Here is a 19353-nt window from a genome sequence, read left to right on the forward strand (position 1 = left end):
AATCAGAATTCGTGCACGTGACCTTATTGTTGACTTGGCCAGCATGTTCAAAAGCACTCTAAACCGAAGTGAAGTGTTTGTCAACACAAAGCGCATCAGGTAGTCACAGGAAAGAACAAGAAAGAACAAGAAAGAACATCAGGTGGTCACACGAAAGAACAAGAATCTTCATATGCATCAGGTTTACAAAAAACCTTAAACACACAACAAAACCCCAAACTTGCCTCTAGCTCTCAGGCCAATTTTTATCATTAAGTGAGTTTTATTTTCAACATTCCTTATATGCATACCTTCCTTCATCCTCAGATGTTTCACTGGAAGTGCTATCATCCGGTACTTGACCATGATTGCCACTGGAAGAGCTCATCTGCTGATGAGCCTTCTGCTTTGAAGGCTGTCTTTTACTTTCCTTTGCACCTTTGGCATTCAGGGCAATTTTACTGCATTACACAGAAAGAAAGAAAAAAAACAAAACACCAAGTGAGTAGGTTTATAAAAAAATATTTCTGTGAAACAGACATACTTAAGATGATGTCCAGAAACAACCGAGACAAAAAATAGCTATGATAAAATCACAGACTTGACTGTAAAGATCGTGGAATATGCCCAAGTATTTAAAACCCTTCCCCTAGAGTGAGGGGGACACGTGGAATCTGAGCTGGATCCAGGTTAAGCTGGACTATATCCAACAGCCACGTTACAGAAAGCATCTAGAGCAGAGATTCCTTTGAAGGACAGACAGAAAAAGCTCCTGCTTAGGTCTGCATAAAAATACGTGTGCCTTCTTTAGACTTTTGAGATTGGTTTGGTAATATCATCTTTTCCCCTCTCCCGACAAAGGGCATATTAACTTAATGAAAAGGAAAACACCAACTGCACGGAGATCACTAAAATCACCTAGAAAAGGGAGTAGTAGCAAACCCCAAGTTCCTACTTTTCTTTTCTAGGTGGCCATTTCCTACAAAAATAACTGCTTTTTCCAGTCTTCAGTTCTGGTTTTGAAGATGCATTTTACCTCAGTGTTGACATGGAAATCACAGGAATTTAGGTGGGCGTTTTCTTTTGTTTTCCCCTTTTCTTTTTTTAGAGCAGGCAATAAATTTGAACCTCCATCGTGCGCTTCATTTTGTCTAAAAAGAATTTTTCTTCATTTTTTGAGAAGCAGTGGACTACTCACTATGGCTTTCACCACTGAGGAAACTACTTCAACTACCACAGTATCAGAAAACCTAAGACACTTACATAGTACTACAAATAAGAGCTAGAGATTATTTCCTTAGCTTACCCTTTCATTGGCATTTTAATCAATTTTGAGCTCTCCCCAGATGAAAAACTCTTTTTGTCTTTTTCTTCTATCGTGTTTTCATTCTCCATTTTCAAACAGTCATTCTTCCTTACAGTAATCTTTTGTTTCATTTGCCGATTAGTGATGTTATTTAATTTATCCACACATTCCTGTTTTGCCACGGCCTGCACTTTTGAACATCTTTGTTTGCTTTTTTCCTTCTTAACCTATAAAAACAAAGTTAAGCTTCACGTATTTCTAGAAGACAGAAACACCACATCCAAGATTGATTAATTCAGAGTTTACCCCTGAAATAATATAAAATGATCTTTTTTTTAATTCATAGAGAAGCATTTTCACAAAACTACACTACAAAGTGTATTATGCCATTGAAAGTACTTTGAATTCACTCATGATGCAAGACATAACAAAAATACAGCCCTTAGAAAGAAAACAATAGTGTCTCTTAAAACATGAACAAGAAAAAAGTGAAAACAGTACTGATGGACAAAGCGTTAGGAGGACTGCACAATGTTCGTTGTAACACCACCAGAAAAAAATCAAGCAGTTCGCGAACAAGGGGAGGAAAGAAAAAAAGATCCCAAACCCACAAACACAACTGGTTTCACAGGAAAGAGGAATTTTAGTGAAAGGCAATGAAGAAACACCATGCAGATATCACAGCACATGAATTATTAGTCAGGACCCTGTTCAGAAGCTATTTTCATTCTTTGATTCAGAATCAGAACCGATAGAGTTCTATGGATTTCTTTTTATGGCAATGAAGAGATAACTACTTGCACTGGAACCATTTAACCTATTGTTAAACTGGAACAATAATGCATTCTGTTTTCCAAAAATGGGGAAAAAAGACAACTCTGCACTGCCCTCTTTATTCACAAGTCACCTATTTCCATTAGAACAAACCCTAATTTGTAGGAAGCATCTTCCCTTCGTGACCAATAGCTAAAGTGAACAGGAAATACTCTGCCTGGCTCCAGAAGGCTGCAGGTCTCCCTAGGCTCTTTTACACACGCTCCATCGCTGCTATCGCTTCAGCAGCGGTTTTACCTACCAACAGAGACTTCCTTAAAAACATATTCTGACTTTCCTGAACAGTGGATTGTATCTCACAGTTTCATTGATTTGGACAGCAGGATCCTGCAGTTTCCATTGAAGCTAACGAACACTGCGTGCTTTCAAAACCAAGCACATTCAGCACCTCCATCATAACTCTGAATTAGAGCTATTGCCTAAACAACTACATGTTGCACACGCTGCCCGTGCCAACCCTGGCTAGCCCAGCCCTGTTTTACCGATTCATCCAGGCACTTGCATCAGTGCGTCTGACTTGCTGAATTTACACATGAGAAACCAGGCATTTCTGACCAACACCCATGCTCTTTAACTGCACCGGTTATTTTTAAATTAATGACACATTACTAATTAAAGTGACCAAGACAAGTCAGAACTACAGCTTGGTTGTAGTCAAAATCCCATGCACCGCAGATTTTCCCTGAATTTCTTCACAGCATCACCTATGATTGCTGTTGTCAAACACATGACTGCTTCTTTCTTTACCTGCAGAAAGCTTGGCACAACACGTACAATATTGTACAACATACAGCTCCATCTGACAGTCAGACCAGGATGACCTTCCTGCAGTGCAGGCGGGCTGTGTATCTCCAGTAGCACCCACAGCCCCAGCCTGCACTGCTTTAGAGACAGCAAAGATCCGCGCTGATGAGAAACGCTCTCATGCACATGGCATTTCACCTTGTCCACGGATTTGAAACACGGGTTGCTTCGCGAAATTTAGTTGTATGGTTTCGTTCCAAGGCAAACCAGACTGTCCAACAACTTTTGACTTACACTAAAAACCATAAATATTCACCTTCCATATGAACGGATACATGCCAGGATATGTACTGCTGATGAATTTTTTCGCATGTTGCTGGGGAGCAATACCTGCACGTGTTCATCTTTTTGTCCACCTCTACTGGGATTCCTTCTAGCTGGGTACGTTGCATCTCAGGGTTGTATGGAGGGGATTACCTCCAAGCAGCAGGACAGACCACCCCTGTCGCTCCTAAACTGCCTCTGCTGAGCATCTCAGTGCCTCCCACAGTGGTGGCTTGCTCAGGAAGAGGTGGCCTGTGATGGCTCCTCTCCAGTACACATGCCCACAGGACCACCGAGCAAAGGACTATCCCACACCATCCTTCCCCTCTTTGAGAAAGAAAGCACGTACCTATCTATGGCTAATCTCCCTTCTGAAGCAGTACAGCTCAGCTGAGACCTCAGACTGCTTTTCTGCAGCACCTGGGATTCTTACCAAAACTGTCTCCGTGGACTCTACCCGGACTCAGTTTTGTGCAGAGGAGGTATTTACTGCCGCATGCGCAAGAGCAACGGCAAGGGCAGGCAGCGCAGCGATCTCCTGGTACCGAACGTGCTGCTCTGGGACTCCCAAACAGGCGGTCAGTTATATCCCTGGCAAAGTTCTCCAGCAAAGCCACCCCCGATTTGTATCCACCTCAGCTGTACAAACACAGTGTAAACAGACGCGCAGCGGCTCTTTACCTCCAGCACTGTATGTCCCTTTCCTTCCCATGTCACCACCACCTGCAAAAGCGCCCATGGAAATGAGCAAACCCCACCCGCCAGAAGGAGGCAGGGCTTTCAAAGGAAAGGAGGGTATTCAATGGAAGCTGCAGATGTGCCCTGCCTGAAGAAGGCACCACTGGCAACCCCTCCTCTGTGAGAGCTGGGGAGATGCAGAGGGGGAGGAAGGCAGGTGTCGGGGAGTAACTAGAAGCCCTGGTTTGCTACTGCTGCAGTAGCCCTGGCTGCGGGGACAATAGAGCTCTCCATGAAATGACGATCAACCAAAACATTTCAGAGGGGCACAGCAGGGAGCACAAGCTGCTGGGCGTCAGCAAAGGGCTGTGCTCAGCTTTTCTGTGGCACGTTGTCATAGGCAAGGTGAACACAAAGCACAGGGAGGATCTGCAGTTCTACCTGCCTGGCAGGGATTTGGCCTGAGCTCCCCCTTTGCAAACCAAGTCACCCTCCCACCACACCGCACAATCTCTGCTTAATGTATGTCCCAGCAACTGGGGTACCACATGCAGAGAAATCTGAGAGGTCCCCCCTGGTCACAGCTCTAGTCATCAGTGGTTCCAACAACTTCTGATGCTCAGGGTGTCCCCTGAGCCAGTGGTCCTCCCTCCAGGCGCCCCTCCTCCTCTCCATTTGCCCTGGAGTAGACAACTCAACATCACACCCATTCTGGGAGATTTAAGCCCCAAAGAGCTCAGAACTGCCTGAAGCCAGCACAAAAGCCAATCTTCTGGAGAGAGAGTTGCAGTGTCCTTACACCCTCCCTGTCCTTCCCGTCTAGATCAGAAACCAAACAGGGGAAGCGGTGCACGCAGATACACAGAGAACACTGAATGGGACACACTGGCTCCTCTTCCAACTCCTTTATTGTCTCAAAGGTGATTTCATTCTGTTGGAGGAAAAAGAGAGAAATATGTAGAGTCCCCAGGTTTATCCCTGGTAAGCATTTTCATACGTTTATTTAGTAAAGCAGATTAGATTGATTCCTCAGATATTTTATTTTTTTTTTTTTGGGGGGGAGGGGATTATAATGAACTCATTCAGTTTTTAAATCAGGCTTAGGAGCCACGACTCACTGGCTACGAATACATGTACACACATGCGTGTGCAGGACAGCACAGAATACTCTATTTACTCATATGCATCTGAAAATACATTTTTTTTCTATCATTTGTTGTTCTGTGCATCATTTATGGCTGGACTGCATGGACAAGATGGTTTTCTTAATTCTGTGAAAACACTTGCATCTATTGATGCCTGCACCTCTAAACATAGTGATATGGTCATACAGCCAAATTTGCAAAGCGGATTACTGTTCTTACACCATTCTGGGCATAGCAGACATACCCATAGAAACACCCCTAATGGCCTAATGGTCATGCCTATTTACACATTTATTTCTGCTACTTCATCCTCTGTAAAGAACAAGTGCTCCTTTCCTCGACCTGTCTGAGAGAGAAGGGGGTTAAGAGACAGAGTAAAGTTTAACGATTATTATGATAGTCTGCTTAGCTGTTTAGGGTAATGATAGTCTGCTTGGCCGTTTAGGGTAAAGTTTTAACGATTATAATAGTCTGCTTAGCTGTTTGCCAGATCTTACATGGTTTATTTGGGTGTTGTGATAAGGTATACGGGAGTAAAGAGCCTTATGACCTTATAAGTCCAGCTTTATGACCATATAAGTCAAAAGAACAATTACAACCTCGCAAGAACAAGCCAAAGCCAGTTCTGCGGTTTGGACAAAAACCAGGACGTTACTGAGCCTGCGCCAGATGTGGGAGGTCATGAGGAAGACTCGCCTGCCTTCATCCTCAGGACCCCTGACGACCACCACCAGGGAACACTGCGCAAACTCAGTCGAGAAAAAAATACGGAAATGGCTCGCAGAACTAATTTTAATACGAAGCGGGGATAGGTAATGCATATGTATAGGCGCATTGCAACACATTATGAATATGTAATGAGATGCCTTATAAAAACAGAGCAAGTTTTCATGTCAGGCGCACACGGTTTTGGCGGGACTACCCCCCGTGCTGCCCAGCGCTGAATAATCATACCTACTTCACAATCTTACTGATTGTGGAGTCTGCTTTCCGCACGTCAGTTCTGGCGAGCCAGCCAGGAGGATCTCCACTCGGCTGCGGGACCGACTGCGGAGCGGATGCTCCTAGGCGCGCCCCGAGCATTTTACTCGGAGTCGTCTCCGCTGCCGGCCGATCACCGCGGGAGTGGACAACAGCCTCTTGAAGCTGCAGATTTAACGGTATGTTTAACGAAGGGACTTAAGCGTACGCACATTCGGGGCTGCTGATAAATCGCGCAGAGACGTCTGGCGTGCAGCATAGTGCCCGTGGGTTGGGTACCTATAGGGTTTGGGACTGCAATTGGGAAACTCGCTGGCCGATAGAGCGGCCGGTAGCGATCTCGGGGATAGATCGACTGAGTTCGAGGTAACCAGGAGAAGCAGGAGAGGGGTAAGCGGACCTCTGGTAATTCACAAAATATTTCCAGCTGCTAAAAGGTTGTTAACTGGAGCGATGCTATGTTAGATTTCTTTTGGTATTGATTTTGGTTATGGCAATAAGGCATTTGGAATAGACTACCGATTTGAATTTGTCGAACCATAGTGTTTGTGTGAAGTGATGTGTGTGTGATTTTCTCTGAGTGCATGGACGTCCGTGAGAGTGGAATTGAGTGAGAATAAGTGAGAGTGTGGCTGACAGGCGTGAAAAGAGAATTTAAAAGTCAGTTTAAATTCCTTAAGAGTATATTGAAAATGGGTAACACCCAAGGAGGGATACTAAAAAAGAGTCCTCTGGGTTGTATACTCGCCCATTGGAAGGATATTGTTGGGAAGGGAAGCACAGAAAGTAAAAAGACCCTCATTAAATATTGTAATCAGTGGTGGCCATTGTATAAGTTAGAGGGCGAAGTTAAGTGGCCATTTAATGGAACATTGGATTATAATACTTTGTTACATGCAGGAGCGGTCCGGAAACTAGGACCATGCGTGGCAATCGGTTAGCTGAGGGGAATGTGCTCGAGCTTGTCTAGACAACAATTAACATGATGAGGCATGTTTGCAGAGCACAGGGGAGTGGGAGATGGATGGCGCCAAGGAAAGGTAACACCTTGCTGTTAATTGATGGCAGTTAACCACCAATCAGGGATTGCCTAGTCTGCAAGGCTTAGCTTCAAGAACCAATCTGTTTCAAACGCGCAGCTTCTGAAAGTCTATAAAACCTCGTGCTTCTGTACAATAAATTGACATTTGCTTGCATCAAGCTGCGTCCCGTCTCTTCATTCGCCGCAAATTGGTGACCCCGACGTGATGCGTTTAAGGATCTGACGTGAAGGGCTCTCGAATCGCCTATCTGAGCGACATGCAGCAAATCCCACAGAACTTTGAATGATCTGCTGAAAGGAAGCAGGAGCCGGCCTGAAATCCCTCCGGAGCTGAGAGGTGAGCTGTGGGAAATCCGTAATGGGGAATCAGGCTTCGTCCCCAGAAAGAGACGTATATGGACTCATGAAGGGTCTTCTAGTCAGATCAGGGAGTCCGTGCCTCAGTCTCCTCAAATGGTGACCCCTATGGTGGTGTTCCGAAGCCTTGGAAGAATAAGGACGGAGCTGGTCGATAAAAAAGACAGCTCGTGAAGAGGGCTGTGTTCCGGAGGAGACGGCTTGGCTGAACGGTCGTCTGGCTGGCTGGACCAGGCGGACAACCTAAACCCCGAGGATAACACCTGTATTCATCGAGACAGGTGAGCAGCCAAGAAACTTTAGAGACTTTGAAAGAATGAAAGTGTGTACATACAGCAGCCGATTGTATGATGCTGCCGCGGAGGGGAGCTCCGTGTCGGGAATGCATTTAGCACCTTGGTGGCAAATTCTGACTACTCTTTGCCAAGTGTGGACTAATTCTACTAACGGTGCTAAACCAGAGGAAGCTGTAAATTCCACCGACAGCGCGACTCTTCTCAAGACACCGTCAGTGATGGCGATTCCGTCCACACCTCCTCTGCCCCCAAAGCTTCTGTCACTGATTGCAGCGACCCTCACAACACAGGACCAAGCACGGGAACAGGACAACTCGGACAATGATTCCATTGACACTGATAAACCTTTTGATCCAGGTCCTATAGATCTGGAAAAGGAGCTAGACCTTTCCCCCACCCCCTTGTCTCTCCTGATGCATTGATTGTATTTTTGGGGAGGGTGAAAGGGAGTCTGAGGGATTGGTGACAGGAATGCAAGTGGGAAACACTTCAGTGATGGGTTTTGGGAGTCGCTATGGCATGTTCAGTATTTTGTCAGACAAATCAACCTGCAGAGTGGCAGCCTGTGCAATACGAGGCTGTTAAAGAGTTAAGCAAAGCAGTGCGGGAAGGGAGGATTCATAATACATTTGCTATGTTCCTTCTTGAAGTGATGGCAGAGCCTTATACACTCACACTGCATGATTGGAAGTCATTGCTTTGTATGGTACTAACTGATACAGTATATGATGTGGTTATCTGATTTTTGTGAGCTATGTGTAGTGGCCTTGACTGAAAACCTTAATCGGGGAATTGCTGTTAACTATGAGCAGTTGGCTGGAGAAATTAATTGTGCCGATTCTGTGACTCAGGCAAGGTATCCCAGGGACAACTGTTTGCAAATGAAGGAATGGCTATTAAGGCAGTCCGGATGCGGGAGTCTTGCCACAGTCTTGCCGGGTCCTAGAGAGTCACTAACTTTAATACTAACTTGATTGATTGGCTTCAGAATATTTTGCAGCAAGTTGAACATCAGGAAGCTCAAGGGTTGCTTTTAAAACAACTAGCTGTGATAATGTCAATGAAAATTGTAAACAGGCAACTTTCACAACCGCAACCCCAACATGTGTCAAATGGTTGTAACGCAGAGCTCACAGCAGACTGTAATTCTCAGGCTGAGTTCTGGAATGCAGCATAACAGATTTTTGCTTCTCTAATCTCTTCTGTAAGAATAGTACACGCTTTTAACTTGCTTAGTAAATTAGGCTGCTAGCTTGCTAAACAAAGTAATACTACAAATACTTTTTTTTTTTTCTGGCTTATTAACAGATGTTGATTCTGTCCATCATACGTTGCTACAGAACCGAGTTGCTATTGATTTTTATTATTAGCACAGGGACACAAGTGTGAAGACTTTGATAGGATGTGTTACGTGAATCTGAGTGATCACTGTGAATTAATTTACAAAAGTATACAAAACTCAAAAGCCTTAAAACAAAGATCTGCAACAGAGCCAGGGGCGGGATGCCTTTGGTCTCTTCTCACGGCTGGGAAACTTTGGGTCATGACTCAAAAGTATTACAGGATTTATTATAATTATCTTTAACCACCTTATTGATGTTTGCCTTATGTCTCCCATACGGGGTTTTTTTTTCTGTATTCAGTGTTTAGTTGACTGTAACATAAAGCAGGTCATGGTCACCCAGCTACACACCCCCTTTGCCTCCTCGCAATTAACAAGCAAAAAAGAGGTTAGAGAATGTCTGAAGAGAGAGCTAGGAGAGGAAACTGGAGAATATTTTGACCTAACAAGAGATGAGAGAACAGCTAGGTATTGTGAAGGAGAATAGGAAAGATAAACATGGTTATCTAGTGTTTAATAGGTGTCTGCACGCTTGTAGAGATACATAGCTGTGTAACGGCATAAATGATTCCTGCCCTGAGCATGGTGGAGCACACAGCTGCGGTTTGTGTCCGGGCTCAGAGATGTAAATAGGGGCTTCTAGGGGCTTCTCTGTTATGGTAAAAGTGTTTCTCTTTGCATAAAAAAAGAGGGAATGAAGGGAATGACCCCAGAGGTATGTTCAGAGAAGGCATGCTATGTTTCGAACTTTTGGACTGAACCAGTTCTTGTTTGGTGTGCCCTTCCACCTATGTATAATGTTAATCCAAAAGAAGACGATACTGTTTGTAAGAAACTATGGACTAGGATATTGTTTATTAAGATTTATGTTAAGCATAATGTAAAGACTAGGCGCCAGATATCCAGGATGCCTCTTGTGAAAAATAAGATAACCGCCAGATGTCCAGGATGCTGCTTGTAAAAGAGAAGATAACCGCCAGACAGAAACAAGACAGACGACCCCATATAAAGATATAGGAGTAAGGGGTTAACACCTCCACTACATGCTGCTTGTAAAAGAGAAGATAACCGCCAGACAGAAACAAGACAGACAACCCCATATAAAGATATATGAGTAAGGGGTTAACACCTCCACTACTTCATAAACACGAAAGTAAAAAGTATAAAAAAGGACTGTTTAAACTGCTCAGGGCGGCAGTTGGCGGAGCGCAGACTCCCCTGCCGTCCAGCGCTGTCTTTGCTCATATTCTACTTGCTATAATTGATAAAATTTTAATTGGATTATGATCAATTGTGGTCTCAATTTATAACAATTTCTGGTGCCGTGACTCGGATAAGGAACAGTGGGCTTTGGTCCTCCGGGGGGGCGCCCCGCGGCATTTCGCGGCCCCGCGACCAACAGCTTACTCCAACCTTACCGACGAACCTAAATTCTAGAATAATGAGCAAAGGAGAAACCGGTAAAATCCCATAAAAATTCTGTGCACGGGAGTCTGGACGAAGACGCAGGACGCGTAAGTATATTGCGAATTTGTTCGCAAGGTTTGCCGTTCGGGCGGGATTGGGTTTCCTGGAATATAACGAATGAGAGGTTCGATATACTGAACCAAGCGAGTGTGGACTCTTAAGTACTGCGTCTCCCATCTCCCGCGAGGGACTGGGCCAGGAAAAAGGGGAGCGAGTGAGTGTATGTTTGTGGATATTCCAGAAGATGGGGGCGAAGGGCAGCAAGCCTTCGACTCCCATGGGAAGGGTACCCACTGTACCTAAGAATACCCCTCTGGCATATATCTTGGACAATTGGAGATATTTCCCTGGAACCCTAGGGAAAGATAAGCAGAAAGTGATAGAATATTGTACTAAGATATGGGGAGGGAAGAAGATTTCAAAAAATGTCTTTTGGCCAGTCTATGGGTCAGAAGAAGATTGGGTAAGACAGCAATTAAACCTCTGGGTTAATAATAAAAAAACCCCTTAACCCGGAGGAGAGTCAATATGTGGAGGTGTGGCTAAAAAACCGGGAGCTAGACTTTACCCGCTGAATGAAATAAAAAAACTAAACAAAAGAAAAAGAAGGGAGAGTTAGACGAAACCCTTCTAACCCCCCCTCCTTACATTCCTCCTCCTGCTCCTGCAGAGGTCCCCAGAGCGCCCATTCCCCCACCAGAGTCGGAACAAGGGTCTCTCCCCCTCTTCCTAGACGCGTAACTGGAAGTCAAAAAGGGGCAGCTCAAATATACCCCCTAAGAGAAAAGCCCATGGGGGGACCTCAACCTGTGATCGGATATATTTCTGTGCCTCTAAATTCGGCTGACCTACGAGATTTTAAAAGGACCGAGATGGGAAACTTAATTGAGGACCCACTCGGAGTGGCAGAAAGATTAGATCAATTTCTGGGACCAAACCTTTATACTTGGGATAAGATGCAATCTATCCTTTGTCAATTATTTACTACCGAGGAAACCCAGGGACCCCAAGCAGATATTAAATGGCCACTCCAAAGACCTAATTGGGATAATCAGGATCCGGCGCATAGAACTCATATGCAGGACCTGAGAACTATAGTAATTCAGGGGATTAGAGAAGCAGTACCCTAATTGTTACTGTGATTTTGGCTATATTTTTTATAATAATAGTGAGCTCTTGGTGTTGCTGTAGAAAGATACCTGTGTGTTGCATTTTGTAAGTAGTAATTCTGTAAGTGATAAGTGTGTTCTGTGAGTGTAAGCTGGAATGTGGAGAAAAGTGGCCTTTTAATTAATAATTACAAGGTTATTAATAATTGTTATATTCTAAAGACCCCGGCCCACAATTTTTGGAAGAATCTGCACAAGCGTGAAAGACTGATAAGCTAATTAGCATACGAAGCGAGGGTAGGCGGGTTCAGGTAATGAATATGTATAGGCGTTAATGGAATATTCATTGTTTCAAGCTTATTTGCTGCAGTGTTGCTTATTTTGGTTACCGGATTTATGGAATGTGGAATTTGACTTTGATAATTGTTACTGTGATTTTGGCTATATTTTTGATAATAATAGTGAGCTCTTGGTGTTGCTGTAGAAAGATACCTGTGTGTTGCATTTTGTAAGTAGAAATTCTGTAAGTGATAAGTGTGTTCTGTGAGTGTAAGCTGGAAAAATGGGAAGAAAACAGAGTGGTGGGATTTTAAAGAAAAGCCCGTTAGGATGTGTTTTGAGTCACTGGAGGGATATTGGAGGATCCGCTGGTGGAAATGTGAATAGAAAAACATTGATAAAATATTGTAAAATGGTGGCCGCTTTATAAGTTGGAATGTGGAGAAAAGTGGCCTTTTAATTAATAATTACAAGGTTATTAATAATTGTTATACTCATTTATGCTGGAAATGTGAGAACATTTCTGTATTCAGTATATTACAAATGTTGGTATGTGGTTATTGTCTTGAACATCCGAGGGGTGAATGTGAACCTCTGTATGTTTTAAAGTGTATATGGTGTAAAGAATTATTATATGTATGGTGGCGACAAGAAATTGAATGCCCTGACTGTAAGGTTTGGACGCCTTGGGATAAGAGAGAGAGCTATGTAATGTGTTATAAATTGAGACCACAATTGATCATAATCCAATTAAAATTTTATTAATTATAGCAAGTAGAATATGAGCAAAGACAGCGCTGGACGGCAGGGGAGTCTGCGCTCCGCCAGCTGCCGCCCTGAGCAGTTTAAACAGTCCTTTTTTATACTTTACTTTCGTGTTCATGAAGTAGTGGAGGTGTTAACCCCTTACTCATATATCTTTATATGGGGTCTTCTGTCTTGTTTCTGTCTGGCGGTTATCTTCTCTTTTACAAGCAGCATCCTGGATGTAGTGGAGGTGTTAACCCCTTACTCCTATATCTTTATATGGGGTCGTCTGTCTTGTTTCTGTCTGGCGGTTATCTTCTCTTTTACAAGCAACATCTGGCGGTTATCTTATTTTTCACAAGAGGCATTCTGGATATCTGGCGCCTAGTCTTTACATTATGCTTAACATAAATCTTAATAAACAATATCTTAGTCCATAGTTTCTTACAATCCCCCCTTTTTCTTTTTATCCTATTATTGTTTATTAGACACTACTTTCATTCTCGGCACTGCAAATAAACCTTTTTCCACAATCCCAACATTTATCATAACACTCACAAGGTAATACCTCACAATTACAATAGGCACAATTTTCACGTGGCATAACACATTCGCAACAATCTTCATCCTCATTAATAGATACACTCTTATATTTTCCCTAGACTTCATAGTTAAAATAAGCAATTTAGCTATGTCAAATCGTTCTCTAATAAAGTGTAAAATATAGCGTAATATACAAGGCCCAAATATAAGTCCCAGAATCAATATAATAAGCGGTCCTGCTAAAGCAGACAACAAAGTAGTTAGCCAAGGTGAAACATTAAACCAGTTTTCATACCATGACCTGCTCACCTCACGATCTTTCTTACGTTGATCTAACCTTTTCCGGAGTTCAGACATGGTGTCCTGGACTACTCCCGTATGGTCAGCAAAAGAACAACATTCTTCATTAAGAGCTACACATAACCCTCCTTCCTTTAAAAACAATAGATCTAATCCTCTTCTATTTTGCAGCACTACTTCTGATAAAGACTTTACTGAAGTGGCTAAATTTTGGATAGATTGTTCTATTTTTGCTAAATCCTCATCTACAGCCATCTGCAAACTTTGTAATTCCTGACCTTTTACTAGGGAGGCTATGCCTGTACCTGCTCCAACTCCGCCCGCTATCAGCAGTGTAGCTAGGGTTACCACTGTAATTGGCTCTCGTTTTTGTCTATTCAGGACTCCTTCAAAGTGGCGTAACACCTCCTCAGAGGTGTGATAGATCAGACGAGGAACAATAATCACCTGTACACAAAACTGAGATTGATTAAACACGTTTAGGGATAGGCAAGGCGTTACTCCGATGTCTGAACAAACCCATTTAGCTCCTGGTGTTGGGATAGCCCATTTGTCATTTTGATTCTTATGTTTCTTTATGTTAACTTTAGTGATTGTTTGATTACACAAAGACTGATATTTTTCGGGCACTGTACCTATACATTTTCCTTGACCTGTTACTAATTGAATAGTAATTCCTTGCGTATGGTTCTTCTGGTCATCCCATGGACATTCTTGTGGGTTTGAACCACTAGACCATTGAATCCTATCTGGTATTCCGATTGCCTCAAAATATGGTGGTCTAACATTGTAACATAACCAGCATTCCTTAGTTAAATTTGGTTTGCTTTCATTAAGGGTACGATAAGAGGCTTGCATTAAATCCCATAAGGGGTCTTTGGATTCTGACACTCCTGAATCCCTAACTAAAGAGGACTCAGTCACTGTGTCATTAGTTGTTCTATCTGTTACTGATAGGGAATTTGGACGAGTGGTTGTAACACTTGTGGGGACAATCTTTTTCTTAGGAAAAGTGGGTGAATTCAATACTTTATTCGGCCCAACAGGGAGTGAATCATGTGGTATTTTAATTTTTCTTATGAGAAAATGCCCTCCCCAATCTTTAGGAATTCCTGCATAGACACGTATTCCCCATGTTCGTCCTACCAACCATTCGTCTTCTAGGGGATGCAATACTTGAAATTTGATGTGAGTACAGACTTTCTTGTTACGTGGAGCTACATAATCCACGTCACGCAGACCTGTAAGATCTACACCTGTTTGTTCAGGTACACATCCGTTAGGAGTCCAGGTTGCTTTTATATATTTATCAGGAGCCTTTACTGTCCAGCCCGAGGCTATTGTCTCACATCCCCAATAACCACAATAATAGTGTCCGGGATAATGACAGTAAGGCTGTCCAGAGGCCGGGCATAAATAAAATGGAGGTCCTTTTTCACAAGGTATTGGTACTAAATCACAAAGTTTCACTACGAATTCAGGTGGCCCTGGGTTGCTAAAAGTGGCTATTGTTTTCGTTCCTTCCCAAGATATTAGTTCCCACTTAAATGGTTCATGTGGGTTTCCCCCTTTTGCTTTGGTTATTATCAATAACAAAACTAACAGTATACCAGGAAAAAAGGTGTCTATCAATTTTGCCAATTTAAGTATATTTTTACCAGTCCTGGGGAAGTTCGGCCATTGTTGCTTTAGTGTCCCATTGTTCTGGTTCTTTTCTCCACAGTTTGTTCCTCCTCTGCCTTGCCCGTCGACTCGGTTGCTTCGAGCCACGGGGTGTATCATCTTCACGGCAGCAAGGGAATTCTTCAGGAGAACAGCTGCTTCAGGCTGTCTGCCTGTTTATATAGGCTTCCCACTTTGCAGCTTTTAACTAATGGGGCAAAGCAAAACACGGTTTGTACTTCCCTTCTGCATTTTATAGCCAAGATTTCAGCTATAAAGGGGAACTGGTTGGAGTGGTAACAATAATATTGAGGGTTTATTCCTTTAGCAAAAATTTCCCACCACTCTTGGGATTCCCGAATAATTTTTTTTTTTTTTTTTTTTTTTTTAGACTCTAATTGTTTTAGTCTCCACTTAGTGAGAGCTCTTTGAATTTTTTCCAACACTGTGTGCAAACTCCTGCCGGAGAGTATCCGAATTCACAGTGTGTCCACCATTTACCCTGGCATACCTTACATTTAAAATAAGCAAATGGATAACAATTGCAGTTCAAATTATTACACCTAATTCGTATATCCAAAATGCATATATCATGTGGCTCCATGAGCTTAGCAATTACACTTCTTACATTTCCATATATAATAGATAAAAAGCGAGATAACTATAGCAAATATAAACAACAATACACACTTTATACCAAAAGGTAATGCGTCAAAATAATCAAGTAAAATCTCTATCATAACTTTATCTTCTCAATGTTATCTTGGTGTCACCTGGTGTACTAATTACTTTCCAGTGGGGTCTCGTCACTGGGCCTTTAATGCGACTGGCATGAGTCCATCCACGCTCAGCAGTCCGGACAGCTGTTTCTGTTGTAAGTAAAACAAGATAAGGTCCCTCCCAATTGGGTTTTAGGGTTTCTTCTTTCCACGTTTTAACCAATACCCAGTCCCCAGGTTTAAGATTATGAATTTTTAAGTCCAACGGGGGTCGTTGCACAATCAGTCCGCGTTCCCAAAGCTTGTTACGATGTTCTGCTAATTGTAAAACATATTCATTAATCACACGATCACGAATTAAAATATTTGTTTGTGGGCTTTCAATTCTATAGGGCATTCCATACACCATTTCGAATGCTGATATTCCCACATCCGCTCGGGGTCTAGTTCTGAGAATTAATAGTGCCATGGGTAGGCACTTAATCCATGATAATTTGGTTTCTATCATTAATTTAGTTAGAATAGTTTTGATTTCCCCATTCATCCTTTCAACTTTTCCCGAACTTTGTGGATGCCATGGCGTATGGTATTCCCACTTAATACCCAAGCTTTCTGTTAGATCTTTAACAATTTTTGACACAAAGTGTTTTCCTCTGTCTGAGTCGATTACCTCAGGTACTCCATATCGAGGTATAATGTGTTCAAGTAACACTTTAGTAACTTGGTTAGCTGTTGTCCTGGAGGTAGAAAAAGCCTCAACATAATGGGTTAAATGATCTACCAGTACTAAGAGATATTTGTAACGCCCTACCCTAGGTAATTCAGTAAAATCCACCTGCATGTGTGAAAAGGGTCTGTATGCTGGGGAACGTCCTCCAAGAGGTTTTTGCCTCATGTTGTTTCGGTTTACTTTTTGACAGGTCTCACAGGCTGCTGTAACTGCTTTTGCTACATTATATACACCTATACAGGCAAACAGTTGATTAAAATGATCAACTAACGCCTGGGTTCCCCAGTGTGTTTTACTGTGTATTTTTGAAAATATTTCGAGTGCTATACCCTTTGGTAAAACTTCTCTCCCATCTGGCAATATATACTTACCATCCTGTTCCTTAGCTCCCATTTGTTCTAGTTTTTCCTTTTCTGCAGACTCAAACCTCAAATTTTTACTAACAGGTATTTGTTGTATAGTTAAAATCGTACTATAATTGCCTGCCACTCGTTTTGCTTCTGTATCAGCTGCATTATTTCCCCTAACTTGGTAACTTGTACCTCGCTGGTGTCCCTTTATATGTACAACTGCTATTTTATTTGGCATTTTTAATGCCCCCAGAACTCGCCGAATTAATTCTGGGTGTATCAGTTCTTTTCCCTGTGAGTTAACGAATCCTCTTTCCTCCCATATTTTCCCAAAAGTGTGTACTACTCCGTACGCATAGCGTGAGTCTGTATATATAGTTCCATCCTTTCCCTTCAGTGACTCTAATGCTTTCCACAATGCATACAGCTCACAGGCTTGAGCCGACCAGCTGGCACTTAGGGGGCCCGATTCTATTGTCTTAAATTCTCCTTTCTCTGATTTAATGATGGCATATCCAGACAATCGTTTACCTTCCACTATTCGTGATGACCCATCTATAAATAGTACTTCTCCACATTGTAGTTCTTCTTCTTCTAAGTCTGGTCTAATGCGTGTCTGTTGTTCAATTGTTTGAAGACAATTATGTACTAACTCAGTACTTTCCCCTGGGTATAAAAATTCTGCAGGGTTAACCGCTTTGATAGTCCTTAGGGATAGTTTTGGAGATTCTATGAGTATTCCCTCATACTTTAGCAGTCGGCTATCTGTAAGCCATTTTTCTGCTTTTTGTTGAAGCACCCCCCTTATATTATGAGGTGCATATAGGACAACTTCTCCATTAAAGGTAATACGATTCGTTTCTTCAAGTAATAAGGCAGCAGCAACAATAATTTGTAAACAACTCGGCCAACCCCTGCTCACAGGGTCTAACAGCTTTGATAAGTATGCCACCGGTTTCTTTTGTCCTGCCCATTTCTGAGTTAATACTCCGAATGCCGTTCCTTCATGTATGTTAACGAATAAATGGAATGGCCGCTTTAAATCTGGGAGGCTTAAAGCCGGTGCTTGACTTAGCTCCCTTTTGAGACTGGCAAACTGCTCTTTATCCTGAGGGGTCCACTTGGGTATTTTGTCTTTAGACAGTTGTTCATATAAGAATTTAACTTTAAAGCTGTAGTTTTCTATCCATTGCCTACAATACCCAAATAGCCCTAATGCCTGCCGAATTTGCCTCTTTGTGACAGGCATAGGTAATTCCAGAATTCCTTTAATGCGCTCTGGATCTAATATCTTCTTGCCGTTAAACAAATAATGCCCCAAATATTTCACTTTTTCCTCCACAAATTGTAACTTTTCTTGCGATACCCGTAGGCCCTTTTGTGCAAGAAAATTTAGGAGTCGAATGCTTTCTTTTCTTACATCCTCCTTATTATTTCCTGCTATAAGCAGATCATCTACATACTGTAACAGCACGTTTCCCGTTTGTACCTGGTATTCTTTTAAGAGCTCTTCCAGGGCCTGTCCAAACAGATTAGGGGACTCAGTGAACCCTTGGGGGAGCACGGTCCACCTTAATTGCTGTCTACGGCCTGTCTCTATGTCTTCCCATTCAAAGGCAAAATAATCACGGCATTCTTCTGCCAGTGGACAGGCCCAAAAGGCATCCTTTAAATCAGCCACACTATACCAGGATTTATGGGGTCCTAGCTTACTTCGTAGGGTGTATGGATTTGCTACTACAGGGAACCGGGTGATAGTTCTTTTGTTTATTTCCCTTAAATCATGTACGAGCCGATAGTTCCCATTTGGTTTCTTTACAGGCAGAATGGGAGTGTTAAAGGGTGACATACAAGGCTCTAAGATTCCGTGTGCTAACAATCGATCAATTTCTGGTTTTAATCCCCTCCGTCCTTCTAGGGATATGGGATATTGCTTTACCCTCACAGGTATGTGGGGTTCGGAAATTTGGATTTTAATCGGTGGGATTTCCAGTCTACTAATTGTGTCCGGAGAGTACCAGACATCAGGGTTAATTTGTTTTTGATCATCCACTGTCAAAGGATAAGCAGATACTGTTAGCTCTTGATTTTTTACTTTAATTTCTAATTGCAATTCAACAATTAAATCTCGTCCTAACAGATTAAATTCTGCTTCAGGGACGAGCAAGAGTTCACCCATTCCAAATTTATTTTCAGTTTCGAATACCACATTTTTGATTTTGTTTACTTTAAAGGGTTCTCCTTTTGTCCCAATTACTTGTACTTTTTCAGGGGAAACTTTACATCCCTCAGGTATTTGCTTAATAGTTGATTTCTCAGCTCCAGTGTCTACTAAAAAGGTGAACTCTTGTTTATGGGGTCCTATTTTTAATTTTATCAAGGGCTCATGATGACTCCGGTCCCCTAAAATATAAAGCCC

General features: G+C 42.5%; 1 protein-coding gene and 1 long non-coding RNA gene across 2 annotated transcripts in view; one reads left to right on the forward strand and one right to left on the reverse strand.

Moving 5' to 3' along the window:
- LOC308070786 overlaps nucleotides 1-19353 on the forward strand; it is a 290385-nt gene that overhangs the window by 126743 nt on the left and 144289 nt on the right. The window lies entirely within an intron of this gene.
- On the reverse strand, nucleotides 15809-18638 carry LOC308070779 (protein NYNRIN-like). Its single transcript, XM_080405311.1, has 2 exons — nucleotides 16956-18638; nucleotides 15809-16004 (listed from the first exon to the last, which is right to left on the reverse strand). Exons 1-2 carry the CDS (start codon nucleotides 18181-18183, stop codon nucleotides 15880-15882), a joined length of 1353 nt encoding a protein of 450 aa, XP_080261437.1. The 5' UTR covers nucleotides 18184-18638; the 3' UTR covers nucleotides 15809-15879.

This window comes from Falco punctatus, assembly GCF_963210335.1.
Source record: "Falco punctatus genome assembly, chromosome: 10".
Classification (NCBI taxonomy): domain Eukaryota; kingdom Metazoa; phylum Chordata; class Aves; order Falconiformes; family Falconidae; genus Falco; species Falco punctatus.

Excerpts from the sequence above, each read along its gene's own strand:
- LOC308070779 (XM_080405311.1), bottom strand. The coding sequence starts at position 18,183 with ATGCCTGTCACAAAGAGGCAAATTCGGCAGGCATTAGGGCTATTTGGG. Across the intron at positions 16,005-16,955 it reads GGGAGCTAAGGAACAGGATG|AAACAGCTGTCCGGACTGCT; the intron begins GTAAGTATATAT and ends TACTTACAACAG.